Source organism: Ranitomeya imitator, chromosome 4 (genome assembly GCF_032444005.1).
Source record: "Ranitomeya imitator isolate aRanImi1 chromosome 4, aRanImi1.pri, whole genome shotgun sequence".
NCBI classification, from domain to species: Eukaryota; Metazoa; Chordata; class Amphibia; order Anura; family Dendrobatidae; genus Ranitomeya; species Ranitomeya imitator.
In genome coordinates this window covers 440199947-440222667 of record NC_091285.1, presented here as the reverse complement: position 1 = coordinate 440222667, position 22721 = coordinate 440199947, and the positions used below count along the sequence as shown (strand labels likewise).

The 22721-nt window shown below is 43.0% G+C and overlaps 1 protein-coding gene across 2 annotated transcripts in view; it reads left to right on the top strand.

Annotated features, from left to right (window-relative positions):
* Window positions 1–22721, top strand: part of NPTN (neuroplastin) — a 136347-nt gene that overhangs the window by 34635 nt on the left and 78991 nt on the right. For both annotated transcript variants that reach the window (XM_069765636.1, XM_069765635.1), the window contains exon 2: window positions 20624–20971. In XM_069765636.1, the coding sequence (XP_069621737.1) occupies window positions 20624–20971 (348 nt within the window). The remainder of the gene's footprint in view (window positions 1–20623; window positions 20972–22721) is intronic.

Sequence of the window (22721 nt, the reverse complement as noted above, 5' to 3'; positions counted from 1 at the left end):
CAGCTACATGTATTTCTATGCAGCCGCACACTTCAGTCCTAGTGCCTGCGGCAGTGCCGCGTATTGAGATGCGAGACTCGTGTGAGTTTCTCACACGTGTGATCCTGGCTTTAGCTGCGTGATACTCTTGTAGGTTTAGCTAATTCATAATCCCACATTTGGTATCTGTGGCCAACTGGGCCCAAGAGTGGCGTTCACTCCGAATTAATAACATAGCCAGCACCTGTCTCTAAGAGCAGTGACCAGAGCTGGCTCTGATCACTTCTGTTTAACCAATGAGATGTCACTGTTGATCTGACAGTAGAATTTAAATGGTTGCAATTTGTGCAGACGCCCATCATGCACCTCCTGGAGCCCATTCGAGCAAGGAGATTACAGGGTGCTGATGAGTGGCTATAGCAGTCGGGTGCCTTCTGAAGGTCTTCATCACCACTATCTTTATGCTCCCATGAATCCCAGCCTTTGGTGGGGCTTTATAGGACATTTTTACTCTCTGCTGCATTACTTAGGTAGAAGTAATAAAACAATCATTGGTTGAAGTCCCCTAGGGAGGACTATAGCAATTACAATAGTAAAAGTTAATGGAATAAGTTTATAAATAATAAATGACAATTTAAATCATCCCTTTTGCGAATCCAAATTTAAAGAAATTAAAAAATAAACCTGTTTTGTTGCTGTAAAAACCCAGTTTATTAACCCCTTAAAGACCAAGCTACTTTGTACATTTATGACGAGGCCTCATTATTTTGTAAATCTGACCAGTGTCGCTTTGAGGTAATAACTGCAAAACGCTTCATAGGATCCCAGTGATTCTGAGCTTTTTTTCTCTAGTCACCTTCCACGACGGCATATGGAGGTTGTCTCTTTGCCCTAATGGGGAACAGGAAACACCGAGAGGTTTAAAAGGACCTCCCACCTGCCAGTGTCTTTCCTGTTCCCCATGGGACAGGGAGAGGTCTCCAGGTGCTGTAGTGGCCGGCGACTGCGGTACCTTTATGCAGGCTTTGCCTGTCAGAGCCGGGCAGCAGTGGTCGCGTTCCGCCTCCTCCTTTGCTGCTCCCGTCGTCCTGCTTGCAGGTGCCTCGGGACCCCCTCCCGGCCTTCCCGCGCCCCCACGAGGGCAAAGCAGGCCTGGGATCCCTCGCCGGGTTCCTCCATGAGCTTCCCGGCGTTCTCCCCCTCCATCGACGGCTCAGCGTTCCGGATGTGACGTCGGCGGTCTCGCGCGTCACTTTCGGTCCTTCGTACCTCTGGAAGCCGGTTCTTCCGGGATCGCCGGCCGGCGTGTCGGACTAATGGCGTCCCCTCACATGGATCCTGGAGGGGGAGGGGGAACTCTTTGATTGCTGGAGGCAGGTGCGGACAGCGTTCTTAAACCCTGCTGAACCACCACTGAGGTAAGGCTATTTCCCCAGTATGGATGGTTCCTTGTGCCCTGCGTCTGTGGAGCCCAGCGCTACCCCCGCTACAGTGAGTGTTTTGCAGGGATAGGATCCGGGAGGTAGTACCTATAGGGGGTTTAGTGTCCTCACTCCTCTCTCCCTTTCCGTTTCAGGGAGAAAAGTCTGCCCCTAAAGCCGCTATTAAAAAGAAGTGCCCAGTCTGTTCTACCAAATTCCCTCCTAACTGGGACAAAAAGCTCTGCCAGCCATGTACTGACAGGATTGTAAAAGCTGAGCAACCATCTCTGCTGGATGAAATTCGCTCCTTAGTAAAACAGGAAGTGCAATCTTCGTTAGCAGCTTTTACTCCTCCACCTCCACTTCCGCCTCCGCCACCACATTCCTCAGCTAAAAAGAGAAAAATTCAGGTGGTTGAATCTGATTCTGATTCAGACCTCTCCCATACTTCATCTGTGGGCTGGGAAGATCCTGTATCACCTAAAGCTGAGGTCAGGAAATACCTCTTTTCCTCAGATTACATTGAGGATCTAGTATCTGCTGTCCGTAATACTATGGGCCTAGAAGAGGAATATGAACCACAGTCCGTTCAGGATCAGATGTTTGGTGGGCTCAGATCGGAGAAGAGAGTGGGGTTCCCGGTGCACGCTAACATTGTTAGTATGATTGATCAGGAATGGGAACAGCCTGAGAAACGCCTCAGTACCCCTTCAGAGATGAAGCATAGATTTCCTCTAGAGGGTGAAACGATCAAATTGGACATTCCTAAGGTTGATGTGCAGGTGGCTAGAGTCGCCAAAAGAACAGCACTCCCTTTTGAGGATTCCTCACAATTAAAGGATCCTATGGACAGAAAGATTGAAAGCCTCCTAAAAAAATCTTGGGAAACTTCTACGTCTATCCTTAAGGCCAATGTCGCTTCCACTTGTGTTGCCAGGGCCCTCTCCTGCTGGTTGGAGAAATTAGAGTCTCATATATCTCAGGGTACCCCAAGAGGTGAATTATTAGATTCACTTCCCATCCTGCATAGAGCCTCTGGGTTTCTGGCTGACGCTTCTCTAGAATCCGTTAGAGTGGCCGCCAGATCTCTCGTACTCTCCAACTCTGCTAGAAGAGCCCTCTGGCTTAAAATATGGAGCGGTGATATCACCTCAAAGGCCAAGTTGTGTGCTATACCCTTTAAGGGAGATTATGTTTTCGGTCCGGCCTTAGACGATATTCTTGACAAGGCTACTGACAAGAAAAAGGCACTCCCGGAGCAAAAACAACCGAGGAAACGGTTTTTTCGTGCCCCACAGTCTCAGCCCCCTCAAGCAAGAGGGAAAGGCAAAACCGGCAGGTGGAGTTACGCAAAGGGTAGAGGGAAAAATATTTTTGTCCCCCAGCAGCAGCAGCAACAGTCCCAACAGGACAAGCAATGACTCCGACCCGGTAGGGGGGAGACTCTCAAAATATGTGGGTCAGTGGGAAAATATCACCAGTTCCCACTGGGTCCTCAATGTCATCAAGGAGGGCCTATTGATCGAGTTAATCTCTTCCCCCCCCCTCAGGGTCTAAAAGTTACTACCCTTCCGACCTCAAGAGATCACAATTTGTTGACATTGGGTCTCAGGGATCTTATGGAATCAATGATCTCCCCTGTTCCACATCTGGAACAGGGAAAAGGACATTATTCCCGGCTATTCTTAGTACCCAAACCCTCAGGGGATGTACGAATTATTATAAACCTAAAAGGTCTAAACCAACATGTGAAATATCGCAAGTTCAAGATGGAGTCTGTAAGATCTGCAATTCCTCTGATAGGACATCACTCCTTTATGGCAACCATCGACCTAAAGGATGCATATTTTCACATTCCTATCCACCCGAGACACAAAAAATACCTCAGGTTTGCGATACAGGGGAGTCATCGAGTGGAGCACTATCAGTTTGGAGTCCTTCCCTTCGGCATTTCCTCAGCACCAAGAGTATTCTCCAAGATCATCGCAGAGGCAGTGTCATTTATCCGGAGTCAAGGTGTCTGTATAGTGCCCTACCTGGACGATCTCCTGATAGTAGCCCCCACCGAGATGACCCCGATGTCCCATGTGTCAACCACTTTGGAGATATTGAAGTCTCTGGGTTGGATTCCAAACATGAAGAAGTCTCAGCTTCAACCCTCAAAAACCAGAAAGTTCTTGGGTGTGGTTCTGGACTCAACAAAACAGATGTCCTTTCTCCCAGACGATCACAGGCTACCATTAGTAGCAAAAGTCAGAAAATTCAAGGAGACGAGATTTCCTACTCTTCGAGAAGGAATGTCTCTCTTAGGCTCCATGACAGCCTGCATACAATCGGTGGCTTGGGCTCAAGCTCACTCCAGAATTCTCCAAACCCACATTCTAGACAGGTGGGATGGTCGACCTGGCACTCTAACAAAAAGGATTCACACACCCGGTCGAGTGAAAGCATCCTTAATATGGTGGATGAATTCCAGAAACCTCCTGACGGGTGTGAGCTGGATTCAGCTTCCGCTAACCACGATCAAGACAGATGCCAGCAGGAGGGGCTGGGGAGCCATAATAAATCATGTTCCTTACCAAGGTCTTTGGAACCAGTCAATCAGCGAGAAATCGTCAAATTTCAGAGAGCTCAAAGATGTGGAAGAGGCCCTGTTAGCAGCAAGCCGTCAGATTTCTGGTCAACATGTCCAGATCTATTCAGACAACATGACCACGGTGGCTCATATCAAGCACCAGGGCAGTACAAAATTCCTCAGTTTGAAAAAGATCTCCGCTCGAATTTTTTATTGGGCCAAAAAACACTTACTGTCCCTGACGGCAATTCACCTAAAAGGGACTGCAAATATTCAAGCAGACTACCTGAGTCGCCAGGACATTCATCCTGGCGAATGGAGCCTGGATCTTCAAACGTTCAACATGCTAAGTGGGGTCTTCCAGAGGTCGACCTCTTTGCCTCTCACCAGAACGCAAAAGTCAAAACCTTTTTTTCCTTGAACCCAAGAGGCAATCCCAGTGGAGTGGATGCCCTAGTCCAAGATTGGCACTTCCAGCTTGCCTATGCATTTCCGCCAATCCCAATCCTTGCAAAGGTTTTAAGGAAGATACGAATAGAAGGGACTCCGACTATCCTGATAGCTCCTTTTTGGCCCAAAAGAAGTTGTTTCAACTTGATCACCCAACTACAAGTGGATGGACCGGTAATGTTACCTCTAAAAAAACAATCTCCTCTCTCAGGGTCCTATTCTCCACGCAGACCCTCAGAAATGGAACTTAGCGGTGTGGTTACTGAAGCCCAAGTTTTGAAAGCAAAAGGACTATCGGACACTGTCATAACTACTCTCCAAAAATCGAGAAAGCCAGTAACCAACGCCATCTACAACAAAATCTGGAAAAAGTTTTCGTCATTTTGTTTGCCTAACCTTCCAGACCCTCTCAAGCCCAATATTCCTAACATTTTAGATTTTTTACAAAAAGGCTTAAAAATGGGTCTTAGACCCAGTACTCTCAAGGTCCAGGTCTCGGCACTTAGCTCCTTTTTTGATCAAGATCTAGCAGGTCATCGCTGGATCAAAAGGTTCTTAACATCAGCAACTAGGATGAATCCTAGAAAACAGATCATAGTTCCCCCATGGGATCTTAATGTGGTGCTCCAAGGTCTTACAGGCCTGCCTTTTGAACCTTTGTCCTCCTGCTCTCTTCAAAATCTTGCCTATAAAACTGTGTTTTTGGTAGCCATAACTTCGGCTAGAAGAGTGGGTGAACTACAAGCCTTATCTATAAGAGAGCCGTATCTTCTAGTGAGAGATGACTCAATAGTACTTCGTCTAGATCCTTCTTTTCTTCCGAAGGTAGTCTCTGACTTTCATCGTTCCCAAAAGATTGTTCTACCGACCTTTTGCCATAATCCTGCAAACTCGTAAGAAAGAAGATTCAACACTCTGGATGTCCGGCGTATTCTGCTGCAATACTTAGATCAGACCCGTGCTTTCAGAATCGATCATAACCTCTTTGTCCATCTCTCTGGGCAAAATAAGGGTAAAAAAGTAGCTAAAAGTACCATTGCTGCATGGATCAAAAAAGCCATAACGGAAGCCTACCTTGCTCAAAACAAAATACCTCCAGTAGGGATCAAGGCCCATTCAACAAGATCTACGTCAGTCTCCTGGGCAGAAAGAGCAGGTGCATCCCCAGAGCAGATCTGCAGGGCAGCAACGTGGTCTTCACTCCATACCTTCTCTAAACATTACAGATTAGATGTATTGTCCAATAAGGACTTAGTCTTCGGCCGTAAAGTTCTCCAGGCCATTGTCCCTCCCTAGTGCCAAATTAGTTGGTATTCCTCCATATGCCGTCGTGGAAGGTGACTAGAGAAAATAGAATTATTCTTACCGTTAATTCGGTTTCTAGGAACCTTCCACGACGGCACTAATTTCCCACCCGATACATATTCCTGGACTAGTTCTGGGATTCAGAAGGTAAACCGGTGCTATGGTTTCAGTTGTAAGTCACTGGCAGGTGGGAGGTCCTTTTAAACCTCTCTGTGTTTCCTGTTCCCCATTAGGGCAAAGAGACAACCTCCATATGCCGTCGTGGAAGGTTCCTAGAAACCGAATTAACGGTAAGAATAATTCTATTTTCATGACCTATTGTACTGCATGATAGTGGTAAAGTTTCTTCGATATGACTTGCGTTTATTTGGGAAAATATTGGAAATTTGGCGGCAATTTTGAAACTTTCACAGTTTTCTAACTTTTAATTCTTATGACCTTAAACCTGAGAGATGTTACATAAAATAGTTACCGGTCATAAATAAAATTTCCCCACATGTCTACTTTACATCAGCACAATTTTTGAAGTGTGTGTGTATATATATAGATATACTGTAGATATACGCTTCGGGTATTCTAGAATATGTATGGCAGTATAGAGCACAGCCCAGGCAGTATAGAGCACAGCCCAGGCACACTCCCTGACAGAAGTTATGTCGCTTATCCATATTTTGTAAATAAAAGCTTATAACCTGACGTTAAATTCATCCATTGGTTGTATAAATTATTCTTTTGAAAGCAGAAACCCTCCAAAATGTGGTTTATGTTAAGAAAATAAATTGGCATCAATGCAGAAATATTGATCAGTTAATGGACACAGAATGGTCAGATTTTGGCAAGACAAAAGCTTTGTCGCCTGGTCATATAATGCACCCAATCCTAGTTTACATCTTCACCCTGTGGAGGGTTTCAGCTTTCAAAAGAATAATTTATAAAACCAATGGATAAATTTAACGTCAGGTTATAAGCTTCTATTTACATAACATGGATAAGCGACATAACTTCTGTCAGGGAGTGTAGTACCTAGCACAGCCCACGCAGTACCTAGCACAGCCCACGCAGTATCTAGCACAGCCCGCGCAGTATCTAGCACAGCCCGCGCAGTATCTAGCACAGCCCGCGCAGTATCTAGCACAGCCCGCGCAGTATCTAGCACAGCCCGCGCAGTATCTAGCGCAGTATCTAGCACAGCCCACGCAGTATCTAGCACAGCCCACGCAGTATCTAGCACAGCGATATAGTATCTAACACAGCCCACGCAGTATATAGCACAGCCCACGTAGTATATAGCACAGCCCACGTAGTATATAGCACAGCCCACGTAGTATATAACAATGTGGGCACCATATCCCGGTTTTAAAAAAAAAAAAAAAAGAATTTAAATAAAAAATAGTTATATACTCGCCTTCCGGCGGCCCCGGATCCAGCCCAGGAGTTTAGCGATGCTCCTCGTGTCGCTCCAGTCCCAAGAATGCATTGCAGCAATAACACGTGATGATGTGGCCGGCGCGACCAATCAGCGACGTGGGATTTCCGTGACCGACAAACAGATGGAACTGACCCTTAGACGATTATATAGATGGATAGATATATAATATACATTTTTTTTTTAACTTTTTTTTTTTTTAAGGGACCACATCACATGAAGTGACTTAGGGGGACCTATATGACAGAAAATACCCAAGAGTGACACAATTCTGAAAACTGCACCCCTTAAGGTGCTCAAAACCACATTGATGAAGTTGATTAACCCTAAAGGTGCTTGACAGGAATTAATGCAATATGGAAGGAGAGAAATTAACATATTATTTTTATTCACACAATTTTTAATTTAGCGCCAAATATTTTTATTTCACAAAGGTGACAGGAGAAATTGAACCTCAAAATTTGTTGTGCAATTTCTCCTCAATACACCAATACCCCAAATGTGTGTGGTGTGTGTGGGGGTGAGGGTGGGGGGCACTGTTTGGCCGCACAGCAGGGCTCAGAAGGGAAGGAGCATAGTGTATCTTTTTGAATGCAAAAATGGCTGGAATCAAGAGCAGACGCAATGTCGAGTTTGGAGAGCCTCTGATGTGCCCAAACAGTGGGAACCCTCCACAAGTGACTCCAGTTTGGAAACTAGACCCTACAAGGAATGTATTTAGATGTGTGGTGAGCACCTTGAACCCCCAGGTGTTTTACAGAAGTTTATAACATAAAACCGTGAAAATAAAAATCTGTTCAGATTTTTTTTCCACAAAAATGAACTTTTAGATCAATGTTTTTAATTTTCACAAGACTAATAGGAGAAAATGCACCTTGCAATTTCTCTTTAGTGCACCAATACCCCATATGTGGTCGAAAACTACTTTTGCAGCACAGTGCAAAGCTCAAAATTGGAGTTTCGGTTTTGCTGCAGTGTTTTGAAGGTGCCATGTCACATTGGCAGAAACTTCCCATAAGTGACCTTAATTTAAAGGGAACCTGTCACCCCGTTTTTTGAGATTGAGCTATAAATACTGTTAAATAGGGCCTGCGCTGTGTGTTCCTATAGTGTATGTAGTGTACCCCGATTCCCCATGTATGCTGAGAAATAACTTACCAAAGTCGCCGTTTTCGCCTGTCAATCAGGCTGGTCAGGTCGGGAGGGCGTGGTGACATCGCTGGTTCTTCCTCAGCTTTACGTTGGTGGCGTAGTGGTGAAGACACAGCGCGCGATCTGCGCTGTCATCCCTTTCGTCGGTGGGGGCGGCCATCTTCCTGGGGCCGCGCGTGCGCAGATCGAGTGCTCTGCTGCACGGGGCTTCAGGAAAATGGCCGCGGGATGCCGCGCGTGCGCATTAGAGATCGCGGCGGCCATTTTCCCAAAGCCGAGATGCAAACTCGGCTTTGGGAAAATGGCCGCCGCGATCTCTAATGCGCACGCGCGGCATCCCGCGGCCATTTTCCTGAAGCCCCGTGCAGCAGAGCACTCGATCTGCGCACGCGCGGCCCCAGGAAGATGGCCGCCCCCACCGACGAAAGGGATGACAGCGCAGATCGCGCGCTGTGTCTTCACCACTACGCCACTACGCCACCAACGTAAAGCTGAGGAAGAACCAGCGATGTCACCACGCCCTCCCGACTTGACCAGCCTGATTGACAGGCGAAAACGGCGACTTTGGTAAGTTATTTCTCAGCATACATGGGGAATCGGGGTACACTACATACACTATAGGAACACACAGCGCAGGCCCTATTTAACAGTATTTATAGCTCAATCTCAAAAAACGGGGTGACAGGTTCCCTTTAACAAACTACACCTCCCAATGAATTCATCTAAGGCTAAGTTCACATTTGCGTTTGGCAGCCCTGCGTAGGGCTGCGTACTTTTTCCCCTTCATATCCGTACAGCTGCTCATGCTTACCCGCCACATCAAAATGCTGCATCCACATGCAACGCATATCCCTGCGTACCCAATTTTAAACATAGGTACACGGGACACATGCGCAGCTGTGCGGATATGAAGGGAAAAGTATGCAGGGCTGCCGAACGCAAATGTGAACTTGGCCTATGGGGATCAGTGATAATATTGCCACCATGGGTGTCACACAGAATTTTATACCATTGGGAAGTAAATAAAAAAATATTTTTATCACCTAAAAAATTTTTTTAAGCCCCAGATTTTAAATTTTCACACTAGCAAATGGATAAAAATGGCACCAAAATTGGTCACACCATTTCTGCTGAACATGGAAATACCCCATATGTTGCTGTACAGTGCTGCTTAGCCACAAGGCGAGACTCGGGAGGGACCAAGTGCTATGTGGCTTGTGTTGCACAGATATCCCTAGAATAGTTTGCAGACTCCATATACAAAGCCCTTTAGTGCTAGAAGAACAGAATATCCCTCTCGGGTGCCACTATTTTGGAAATTATACCCCTACCATATCCCTGACATGTAAACGCTAATTGTGGTTTATGCACACTACGGGTCCCAGAAGGGAGAGGGCATTAGGATTTCGGATTCCTGGATTTCTTTTGGAGAGTGATTTCGCTTTTCCAGAGCCTTTGTACTACCAGTAACATGAAGCCCCTATATTTCCGTTAACAGATGACGTACCTGAGTGAGAGCTTGCTTTTTTGTGGATTGAGTTGAAGTTTTATTGGGGACATTTTGCATAACGTTTGGGATCACGTTTAACCTGCGCTCTATGCTAAGCACTTACATTGTGGTTTTCATCTAAACCTCTGAATGACTTGATTCAGATGAAACCTTTGAGTGATCCGTTAACTATAAGACTATGTGCACACGTTGCAGATTTTTCCGTGCGTTTTCTGGCAAGAGATGCAGATTATGTTCAAAAAATTCTGCCTGCAAATCTGCAACGTGTGCACATACCTTTTAATGAGGCAGAAGAATTACTATGGGCTTCATCTGGCCTCTGTTCAGAAGTGCACAAAAGTGTGGCCAACTGCGCTTTTTACACAATAAAAACCAAATTTTTGCATAGCTATAACTTAACATTTTTCTGCTGATGGCGCTGCATGGTGACTTGTTTTTTGCAGGACAAGATGACATTTTCAGCTATATCATTATTATGTCCATTCATCTTTTGGATCGTGATTTATTCCACTTATTTTTTCTAGCGGTATGATGAAAAAAAAGCATAGTTTACCAATTTTTTTTCAGCATTCACTAGTGTGACACCTTTAGGGTATGTGCGCACGTTGCCGATTTGCTTTTGTAAAATTCTGCGTGGATTCTGCCTCTTGGCAGAAAACGCAGTTTAAATTCTGCACATTTTTTATGCGGATTTTCATTCAGATTTGTGTGCGTTTTTGTAAGCTAAATAAGGATATATTATTTAAAAAAAAAAAAAAAGAACTGTGATGTCCTTTCCTTGTCCAACCTCTTCAGCCAGATACCCTCATTAATATGAAAGACACAACCACACACAATTAAATAAAGAGACACACACACCAGCCTATGTAGGAGCATTAACATAACCTACATATGCTGTAACAAAACAGCAACTTTTATTAGGCTACATCCCCACGGTCAGTAATCGCCAGCGCTTAGGACCCAGCACATGTCCGCTGTGTCCAAAGCGCTGCTGACTTTTGAATGCAGGAGTTCATTGTACGTAGGTAATCATTGGACCTGTGATCTTTATCTTGCAGAGATTGAGCGTCTCCGCAAGATAAATAGACATGCTGAAGTCTGGAAAGATGCGCTGCATGTCCATCTCCGTAGGGAAGCCGCGGGCACCAGTGCACGCATAGTCTACATGGGATTTCTTGAAATCCCATTCACTATGCTGTAACATCTGGCCGATGCGGATGTACGCAGCGTCCAACCTGCAGCGTTTACTGACTGGGAATATACCCTCAGAAACCTGCGAGAAATGCAATATGTTTAAAAGAAAAAAAAATTGCGTGAGCTCCAAAAGCCACAAGTGCTGTAATTTTATTAACCAGCAGAGGGAAAGCCGACTGTTGAGGGCAGATGTTAATATTCTGGGAAGGAGCCAATAGCCATTAAGGTTCCCAGGCTATTAATATCAGCTCACAGATGTTTGCTTAGTCTTTACTGGCTAGTTTACAGGGGAACCCCAGAATTTTTTTTTACATGGGGTCCCCCTATAAAATCGAACCAGCAAAGGCTAGGCAGATAGCTGCGAGCTGATATTAATAATCTGAGAAGGGGCCATGTATATTGGCACCCCCAAGGCTAAAAACATCAACTCTCAGCTGTACCAGAAATGGCGCATCTTATAGATGCGCCAATTCTGGCACTTAGCCTCGCTCTTCACACTTGCCCTGTAGCGGTAGCAAGTGGGGTTCATTTTTGTGGGGTTGATGTCACCTTTGTGTTGTCCGGTGACATCAAGCACACGGCTTAGTTATGGAGAAGCGTCAATAAGACACCTATCCATTACTAATCCTACTTTGTATGGTAAAGACAAGGCCAGAATAAAGTCCTTTAATTGAATTAATCACACAGACTCCTTTATTAATCTTAATTTACCATACTTGCTGCATACCCTAATCACTGAATCCTTGGATCTCCTCCAACAAAAATAATATAATAAATAGTGATGAGCGAATATACTCGGTACTCGAGATTTCCCGAGCACGCTGGGGTGTCCTCCGAGTATTTGCAAGTGCTCGTAGATTTAGTTTTCAGCACCGCAGCTGGATGATTTACAGCTACTTGCCAGCATAAGTACATGTGGGGGTTGCCTGGTTGCTAGGGAATTTTCACATGTACTTATTCTGGCTAACAGATGTAAATCATTTAGCTGCGGCGCTGAAAACTAAATCTTTGAGTACTTACAAATACTCAGGACAGCCAAGTGTGCTTGGAAAATCTCGAGTACTGAGTATATTCGCTCATCACTAATAATAAACCAACATAAATGCTCCCTGTCCGCCGTAGTCCATTACCGAGTGTCCCACGACGATCTCACATGTAGAACAGTCTCATCAGGAGATGTGACCACTCTACCCAGCCTCCAGTGATACACTGACAGGAGCTTATCACTCCAGCAGTGTATTATTGCGATTTCACTGGAGTTCGTGCTCTCACTTATGGTACCGCTGTGTGAGAATTTTCTCACGCAGCAGTGCCGCAAGTGATAGCATGAACTTCGGTGACCTTTCACGGCAGCGCAGTGATACACTACGGAAGAGATCACCTCCTGTCAGTGTATCACTGGAGGTCGGGTAGAGAGGTCACATCTTCTACACGTGAGATCGTCGTGGTATACTAGTTATTAAATGGACTATGGCGGACAAGGGAGTATATAGTGGTTTATTATTTTATTTTGTTGCAGGAGACGCGGGCGTCTGGGATTAGGTGTTTGAGTATAAAGGGTTTTTTTTGTTTTAAAATTGGACACAGTCGCCGGCTCATGCTGTCACTGTTATATGTAACAGTAGACATAGCCGGATGGGAGTAGTAGTCCCATCAGACGATGCCTGGCTACACACAGACACCCGCAGACACACACCCGTACACACCCCTACAGACAGACCCGCACATTTTCTCTGCCCACACACACTTCCTCCTTACTTTCTGCAGCGTTTTTGGAACATGAGACATGTTCTATTTAATGGTAATTTCTCTGCATGGCTCTTTTTTTGGCTTAAATTTGAACTCTTATCTGCATACATTACTATATTGTGGGGATATCAAACTGTTAAATCTACTTCGGTAGCCAACTACTCTCCCCTAAAATTTATGCAGCACTTGGATGAGATTTGTTTTATTTTTCTGCTGCAGTATTCTGCAGATTTTCTGCCTGCAAACCTAGACACATAACTTGCAGCAATTCTACTGTGTGGGCAAGTCCTAAGAGCTGGTCTGTGCCCACTCCCAGAAATACATTGGATCATTGACTGTTAACACTGTGCAGTACCAAATGTAAACTCTGCTAACCATTCACCACAGAACAAGGCATGTTGTGAATTTGAAAATTTGCAGTATCTCACCCCCCACCCAAGAAAAAAAAAAATCTATGCAGATATTTTCCACATTTTGCTAAAGGTTTTTTTTCTAAAACATCACCCTTTGATGACAATTGCTGTATATTGGGTGCATCCACAGATGTGCACACATTTCATTGCTAAGTTACTTGCTGATATGCAACTTCTCAGCATTGTATGGATTCATTCCTTTCACTTTGATTAATCTGGGCAAAACTGAATCTTACGATATTTTGTCTTAGGTGGCCTACAATACACATGAGACATTGAAGGCTTACTGTAGTTAGAGGTAAGGTGAAAATATCACAAATGATGTGTTGGATTTGCAGATTAAACTTTGTAAGCACATATTATTAAAACACCGCCAACCCCCTACTCTTATCTCAAGGGCAGACAAGGTGCCTACTTTACTGTTTAGCTGGCTCTGATTCAAGAGCTGGAAAGTGAAACACAGGGTATTATCCATAGTCCAACTGGCTGCCAGAAATCCACAATCTTTTATTAACTTTTTGTGGGCTTAGAAAGGGAACGGCTTTGACTCTGAGCCTTGGTAACGAGAATCAAGTCATTTAAGCCATCTTACAGGAACTTATATTTAGCTCTGTGTCGAGCAATGTTTTTTTTTTTTTTTCTTGATATTTGGGACTGATAACTGTTCTATAGCCAAATTGTTTCAGACATGAAAACAGTTGAACGCAACTAATTTTGTGTTACTAAACCTGAATATGATGCTTAAAGCGGACCTGTCAGCAGTTTTGGCTCGTTATAAGATACGGCCACCACCTTTCAGGGCTTATCTACAGCATTCTATAATGGCCCTCGGTCTGACCTGAAAAATAAGTTTTATTATACTCGCCCCTTGGCGGTCTGGTCCGATGGTTGTCACAGGTCCGGGTCCGGCGCCTCCCATCTTCTTGCGATGCAGCCCTCCTGTTGCTTCATGGCTCCCCAGCATGGCGCTCCTGCGCTGGCGTACTTATCTGCCCTGTTGAGGGCAGAGTAAAGTACTGCAGTTCGCAGGTGCCGGGCCTCTCTTTTACTTTAATGAATTATATGTAGCAGTAAACTAAAAACTTTGATATAGTAAGAAGAGCAAACTAAAAATTTTCTTTGTCAGATTTGAATTCAGAAGGTCAAAATCATTAAAAGGGTTTTCCCACAAGCAAAAGTACATTTTAGTCACTAGATGTTGGAATAATAAGTTCCACAATTGGATGTGTTTAAATTGTTCCTGTGCGGAGATGATCTTATAAATGTGCTCTTCCTGTATAATGGCTGTGTCTGACCGTACAGGAACAATCATCTGATCATACCACATCTTGTGGGCAGGAGAGGAAGCAAAAGAGGATACAGACAAGACAGCACGGGATCACAGATGAAGTAAAAGATTGTTTAAAAACGGGCAGGGAAATGTTTTATCTCAGAGAAAGAATCAGCTGTGACCCCATTCTGTAGTGTCTGTATACTCTTTTGTTTTTAACGTCGTTTACGTTGTGATTTTCACATATGGGTAAATACGGTAAATAAATTGCTGAACTTCTATTTATTACAATGTTACTGACGGCCTACACACTGACATCGTGTGCTGTATATGATTTTTTACAAAACCATAGCCTTGTTTTGGTGGTAGTTATGTGTCGCTGATTGAAAATGGACATCTACATGATATTTACACGTTCTACAAAAAAGCACAGATATGTGAACACCCCCATAATATATATAATGGGTACGTTATCTACCTTGAAATTATTGAGCTGACACGTCCATGAAACACGAACGTCTGAATGAATATTTAACATTTTAAAATGGCACATTTCTAAAAAAAAAAAAAAAAAAAAATAGCATGAAATAGTCATGGAGTGATGGAACTAGGAAATATTGCTTAAAGGGAATCTGTCAGCAGGTTTTTGCTATGCAACCTGAAGACAACAGGAGATGGAGGCTGAGACACAGAATTCAGGAATATATCACTTGGCAAAGTGTGAGCTGTTGTTTACTAAACTAAAGGATCACTAAGATTAACATGGCTGGACTAAGCAGCACACTGTCTGTGGACTTTGTACACAGAGTCTGGTGTGGGCGGGGCCAGCTTTCTCAGCTCTGCTTCCATACTAAACCTAAAAGCTCTGATTGTGTCAAAGTGGCTGCACCCAGTAATGTAAGTGATACATGGTTGGGTTTAGTTTCTCTTTGCCTACTTCATGCTGCTTTCAGATGAGGTAGCAAAAACCTGCTGACAGATTCCCTTTAAGCTTTAGAAACGGGCTTCATGCTTGCAACGTATCCAATTATGATATCCACTAGACTTCACCTGGTCACTAAAGGAGACTACCACGTAGGTGAGCTTTGGAATGGGGGACTCCAATCGCAAGCTGTAAGGGTATGTGCACACGTCAGGATTTCTTGCAGAAATTTTCCTGACAAAAACCGGACATTTCTGCCAGAAATCTGCATGCGTTTTTACCGCGATTTTGACGCGTTTTTTGTGCGTTTTTCCCAAATGCATAGAATTGCGGGAAAAACGCAGAAAATCCGCAAAAATAATGAACATGCTAATTTTTTTACCGCGATGTGTTTTTTTTCGCGGTAAAAAACGCATCCATGTGCACAAAACATGCAGAATGCATTCTAAATGATAGAATGCATAATGTATGCATTTTTAATGAATTTTTATAGCGTTTTTAGCGCGAAAAAACACGAAATAAGCGCGAAAAAACCTGTACGTGTGCACATAGCCTAATATACATTCCTCAGGCATCGGTCTACGCCGGTATGTGAACACACAGGGCTATTGTTCAATAGAACTAAAAGAGAAAGTACAACGTAATAACTACAATAAAGTCTCCTTTAGAAATATCTTTTTTTTAATTATTTTTTTGTTTTGTTTATATTCCCTAATGAATTAATTACTAGTGTAGTCCATTATTGTTACTTACATCCATATGTATGTTTTATAAATGGAGGCAAAATATGTGTAACCTGTCTGCCTGTACTCTTGGCTTTACTGCATGGTCACCTATGGCTCAGTTCTGCTGTTCTGTAAGTGGAGACCTTGTACAAGCCAGCAATAGACTGTAAAGGAGGCAAATGGTACAAAATTTTGTGATAAAACCCAATGCAAAAAAATTATTTTTTTTTAGCTCCAATTACTTGCATTTAAAGCTTAACTGCTTTTACGTCAGTCATTATAAAGTCTCAATTTGGACCAATTTTGGCAGAGAAAGAAACTGATTTCTCTGAGATATATTACAATGTTCCTTATTTTTATGTGTACTATTGATTTATTAAATCATAATTAAAAAGACAATTACGCTTTAAGTAAGAAAAAAAAAATGGACACAAAGGCAGACAACTCTTTCAATTTGCCTTATTTTCCCAAGTTTTTTTTTTTTCTCTCGACAGCTTTGCTTATCCAAATGTTTTATATAAAAAATTAGTCTGCACTCTGCTAAATATAGGGAAGGTGCTGGTGTAATGGACACAAAGTCCCCAATATAATAACAAGGGAATACACCGCACTCACGGATGGAATGTTTTGCAAATAAGTATAACAATTTTATTTATGTACATAGACATTAATGATAACAATGCAAGTACATGCAGCAGAAAGCATACAGAAAAATGAATGACGTCATTCATTTTTTGTATGCTTTCTGCTGCATGTACTTGCATTGTTATCATTAATGTCTATGTACATAAATAAAATTGTTATACTTATTTGCAAAACATTCCATCCGTGAGTGCGGTGTATTCCCTTGTTATTATCCAAATGTTTTAGACAGACTTGCAAAATACAATTTTCCAAATATCGTATTTTTTTTGGCGCATCTCACTCCAGTTCCTGCCTTAGAGTAAAGTTTCTGGAGGAGTTTGTAATTTCACGCATTTTGCAACTTCTCAAAGCATTTGTGGCTTTTGGTGCTGAAAAATTGCCAAAAAAAGTTAGGCAAAATAGTATATTGTTTTTGACTTTGTGACAAATTTATGAACCACATATGCCGTTTTGAAAAATGTGTTCCTCAAAGATTCAGCTAATATGACAAGACAAAAAAAAGTGACTTAAATAAATCGGTTCCAAAGTATTTATTGGTACTGTATAAGAAGCACCCCAAATTTTGGGTAGGAAAATAGGGGGGAAAAGTGTGTTTTTTTTATTTATTTTATTTCTTTAATAGGATTGGGGTCCGTCAAAATCTGAATTCAAGGTATCTTACCTGGGGGAGCAGCGGTGGAGAGGGGTCACAGGAGGCAGGGTCCCTTCATCAGAAAGCCAGCGGAGGCTGAAGTGGGGCAATGCTACGAGACCTGAGTGGGAGGAGGTGTCCCAGCTGAAAGTTTTGCTTTCCCAGTGGTAGGCTTCAGGGAAATGGCTGCCAGAGTCGGCACATGCCCGGATTGAGATCTCGGCTGGAGAGTGATGCCAGCCTGTGCATGCGCCACTTCTGACGGCCCACGGTTTCAGGAAAATGGCCACCAGGAAACCAATGCACTCCGCTCTGCTCACCGCTAACATCTGTCCCACAGTGTTGCCCCAATTCTGCTGCCACTGGCTTCCTGAGGAAGGGACCTTGCCTCCTGTAATCCCACTCCTCCACCACTATAACTCCCCTGTAAGCTACATTCGGAGTATAAGATGCACCCCCCAAATTTGGGGGAAAAAAGTATGTCTTATAGTCTGTAAATATGGTAAGTGCTGCTTCCACAAGGCACTGTATGCCTTATAATGCCACTAGGATAATGCCTGTCTAGGAGATTAAAGGGGTTGTCCGGTCCAAATCAAAAAGTCTGTAGTCACTCTGTGTGACTGCAGACTTAAGTGTTATGTGTGACTGCAGACTTATGAATCCACCAGTGCACTCATTGTGCTCTACTTACGGGGATTCACTGGTTTCTGAGCCCACTGGACTGCCGCGTTACTAGTCAGAGCACCGTTTTGCTCAATACAAGTGTGTGGAGCAAGGCCGTGTCCATTAAACGGATTCTGTCTGGAACTCATGTATACCCTCCTGTCCTGGCTCTGAAATCGGTGAATCCCTGCAGTGCGTGTCCTGGGGAGAGTGACTGCAGTCTTATTGGTTTGGACCAGCAGCCCCTTCAATGTATATGCCTCAGTGGTTAGTATGGTCAGTAGTCTTGGGTTCACATGCCATAAAGGGCAACGTTTGATAGCAACTCTGCAGAACATGTTGGTGCTATATAAGCAAGTATTCTGTCCGGTCATAGAATTTGTATTAAATCAAAAATTCTAAACTATGTCACTTGTCACAAAATCCTGTGCACACAGGCTCTGCATGGCGTCATCTAATTCTTTGGCCATAGGATTATGGGTACGTATGACATGGTTGCATATTATGGCTGTGTGCACAAGGGCTTGGGCAGAGCTATAACGGTAAGTGCCCATGATCCGGAATAGCTGCGTTCTACATTACAAATCCCATGCCCACTGTGCTTCTTTTTAAAGCTGTATAAACTCCCCCGCGGTGCGGGTTTATGAGCCACAGCATTTTAATTTCTGTAGCCGAGATGCCATCCTGCAGATAGACTGTCATTAGATGCGTTAAATGCACATAACTAAAACACGTGCGTTTTTTAGAACGCGGTGCCCAAAACGCTGCTATTCCTGATCATGGGCACATAGTGTTAAGCAGACATAGCTAGCTTTATGTACAGAAACTCTATGGGTATCATAAACGCGACGATGCTCACATTGTCTTCATGCCAAATTAATAATCACATTGTTGTGCTGCATTAAAAGTAAGCATAATAAAAATTGGGCCACCTTGAGCACTATCAAGGACAGTTGCTACAGCAACCTGGGGTTTTGACAAGCTAATCATCTTTACAGCAGCCCACAGAAATGCTCTAAAAATATAATTGTACATGAAGTAAACACTGTACAGGCATTGGCAAGCAGGTGATAAATATGTACGCTTTATACCTGCTTTTGCGTATTTTGTAGCTAATGTTAAAGTAACTTTTAAAATTTTTCTTTACAAGAAAATAAGCCACAAAATATGGCCGAATGAACTTGCATTTTGAAGATTTTTTTTTTTTTTTTCACCCCTAGAACATAATTTTTCGAGCTGCAGATCTGAATTGGAATTTTGTATTGGAAGTGTAAGAAATGGCACACCCACTTCTTAATTGATATTTTCATAATTGCACTTGGCACATTAATTTGTGAAATATTTCTTGTGCGTCTCCGTGTTGTGCAGTTTTATTGTAATTGTTGTTTGTGTGTGTGTCAGGGTTGTTCCTTGCTAAATAAGTGTTGTGCTTGATCATGCTCACTGTGCCAGCCCTTCATTACCAGATTACAGCTCGGCAATCAAAGCATTAGTGGAGTGAATGTGCAGCTAATCTAAGGAAGCTGGTGGGCAGCTGCAGAGGATGCTGCAATGCAGGGCAGGCTCACAGACAGTGCGGGGGAATAGCCCAGGGAACTGTGCTGGGCAGATTCTGTTGTAAATTCAATGCTACCAAGTGTTGCCTCAAGATGGTTTCAGGATTTTAGCAAAAGTGAAAACGGCAGCCATTCCAGACAGCCTGACGGGTGTATGTGCCTGTTAGTGCTGGCGCCTTTCCTCCTAACATGCCAGAACTTTGTGCTAGCCTTAACGATTTTAGATTGCTACGAACGAAGATGGGTTTCCTTTTCATTAATTACACACTTTAAGGCTACGTTTCCACTATGAGTATTTGATGTTGCTGATTTTCTGCACAGATTAAATTGAATTACTTGCTGTATTTTCATTTTTTTTTCTACATGCGTTTTTGATGCTCCGTTTTTGTCTTTTTGCTATGTCTTTGCTTTTGTTTTTGATGATACTTCCCAGTATTTCACTTTGACAAAACTTTATTGATAGTCATGTGAGAATTATATGCGGTTTTAGTGTATTTCAGTGGAAACTTGCTAAAATAAATGTCCCATCCACTTGGACTTATAAAATGCTGCAGTTTGTGCACAGCTACGCAGCATCAAAAACTCATTGTAGGAACTTAACCTAATGTTATGCGTAGAGCAGTAGTTTCTGCTTGGTAATGATGCTATGGCATACCTGTCTGTTAAATGAGTCTCCAGTTGTTCTTGAATATTGTATTACTAAATGGACGCATTAGATCAGTACTTTTTTTTTCTTCTCTCTTTTAATCTACAACTTGTAGGAGACGCTGATACATTTAGGTTGTTGATAATGGAGCGTAGAATGTTAAAACCTGGTACGCTTTTTGATCTGACATATGTGCCTATAGGACTTCTATTTTTTTCACCTTTTTTCTTCCCCTCCTAATCTGCCAGTCATACAAAAAGCAATTCTATATAATCTTTTGTTTATCTGCATTCTTATTTGCTTTATCTTTTCTTTCTTTTTCTTTCTACGCCTTATCCTTTTCTTTCCACTGGCCCATTGCTGCCTCTCTGCTAAACCCCTCTAACCATAGCTGGGTTTGTCAAGTCGCCAATGTCAGAAACTAAACTAACAGGGGATGCCTTTGAACTGTACTGTGATGTGGCTGGCATCCCCACGCCAGAAATCCAATGGTGGTATGCTGAAGTCAACCGGGTTGAGTCTTTCAAACAGCTGTGGGATGGTGCAAGGAAGCGCCGAGTCACCATTAACACAGCCACAGGCACAAATTGTGTGAGTGTTCTGAGAATAACTCGTCTGACACTGGAAGATTCTGGCACCTATGAGTGCCGGGCAAGCAACGACCCCCGAAGAAATGACCTGAGACAAAACCCAGCCATAACATGGATTCGAGCCCAGGCCACCGTAAGCGTCCTACAGAGTGAGTCACCCTCTCCCGTCTCGTAGTGGATTTGTAGTAGCTAGATGAGCTCTAGTGAAACTGTGTGTGCCCCGTTTTCCTCACAAACCCACCACCTGAGATCCTTGATAAACCATCTTGTTGTCTCGTCTTTTTGACCCTTTGATCCTCTTACCATGCGTAGTCTTTAGAAGCTTGTTTCAACTGTTGCTTTCTTATGTCAGGAAATGCAGAAGGACTCTTGATGCAGAAATATGCTCCCATTATTTGTCTTTCCTGGTTCCATTCTTGGTATTTTATTGTGTGCTGTCTTTACTTCTATGTATGACTTTTATGATCTAACTTGCTTTTTCTTTTAGCCTGCATTACAGCTCTTCAGATAAATCCAGTAACCATTTTGTTTTTCATGTTATGTTTTTTTTTTTTGAGTGAACAGTCTTTTATAGTGTTTAGACTGTTTTGTTCTATCATTGTCTTTACTGTAGGTCCCCTTTGTATTTTGATCTTGGTGGCATTGGCTCTCTGTAGATTTCTTATCCTCTTGTCACTGCTAAATTCAAGAATCGGAGTTCTTCTACTTTCTTTCTGTGTGCTATCTTATGATTTACGTTTTCTAGCATGGTCGTTTTGTTACCGTACTATGTTATTGTCACTTCATATTTTCAGAGAGAATGTTAAATGTAAGGTATATGACATTTTTGGAAACGTTTATTTGTATTTAATCTTAAGTTTATTACCCTTACAAATTGTAGCATTGAAGTTGAAACTGATCTCTAATAGTACTGTGTTTTACCTCTTGTTTTTACAGGCCATTTATTCCTGCCTGTAAAATGACCTAAAGGCCTTCCAAACCCCCTCCTCCATACAATGTTGTAGTGTGACAGATTATGTTCTTTCATCTCAAGCTTTGCAGAAAGGTGAATGGACTACACTGCAGGAACAAGTGGACAGAATATTAAGCAGTCTGTTTTTTGTTCTGGCAGCTTGTTCTGCTTATGGGTCCTGCAGGAGTGTATACCAGACTCTTACGGTTCTTCCATGTGTGGTTAAAACAGAGATTCAAGATTGTGTCTGCAACTGTTCATAAATACAGTTACTGCGCTACGTAACTTTGTATACACATGCCAAGAGATCCATTTCTCCCTTGTAAGGAAGCTTTTGTTTGTTTTGTTTAATCCACTTTTGGAAAAGCACCAAATTATACATGCACAGGCGAAGACAATGGTTACTTTGGATGTAATTGGCATTATTTGTTCCTTTCACACTGAAAAAAGGTTGACAATTAAGCAGTTTAGAGTTTTCACAAATACACTAAGGTGGATTTACTAATCATGCCTAATTTTTCCATAATATAAACTTAACACACTGGCACCTAAAGATCGGGTTATCACTGAAGCCAGTACCTGCTCAGAGTCCTCATCCCCACTATGTCCTCCTCAGCTTGTGGCTGGGCCTCATAGGAGAACAGCACAAAGAATGTGGGAAAAGAGGCAAAAATTGTAAAAACATTAAGGGCATCTGCACACGTTGCGGATTTTGCTGTGGATCCGCAGCGTTTCCGCAGCTGCGGGTCCGCAGCAGTTTCCCATGAGTTTACAGTACAATGTAAACCTATGGGAAACAAAAAATGCTGTGCCCATGCTGCGGAAAAAAATGCGCGGAAATGCAGTGTTTTATTTTTCGCAGCATGTCAATTCTTTGTGCGGAATCCGCAGCGTTTTTACATCTGCTCCAATAGAAAACTGCAGATGTAAATCCGCAGCGGAATCCG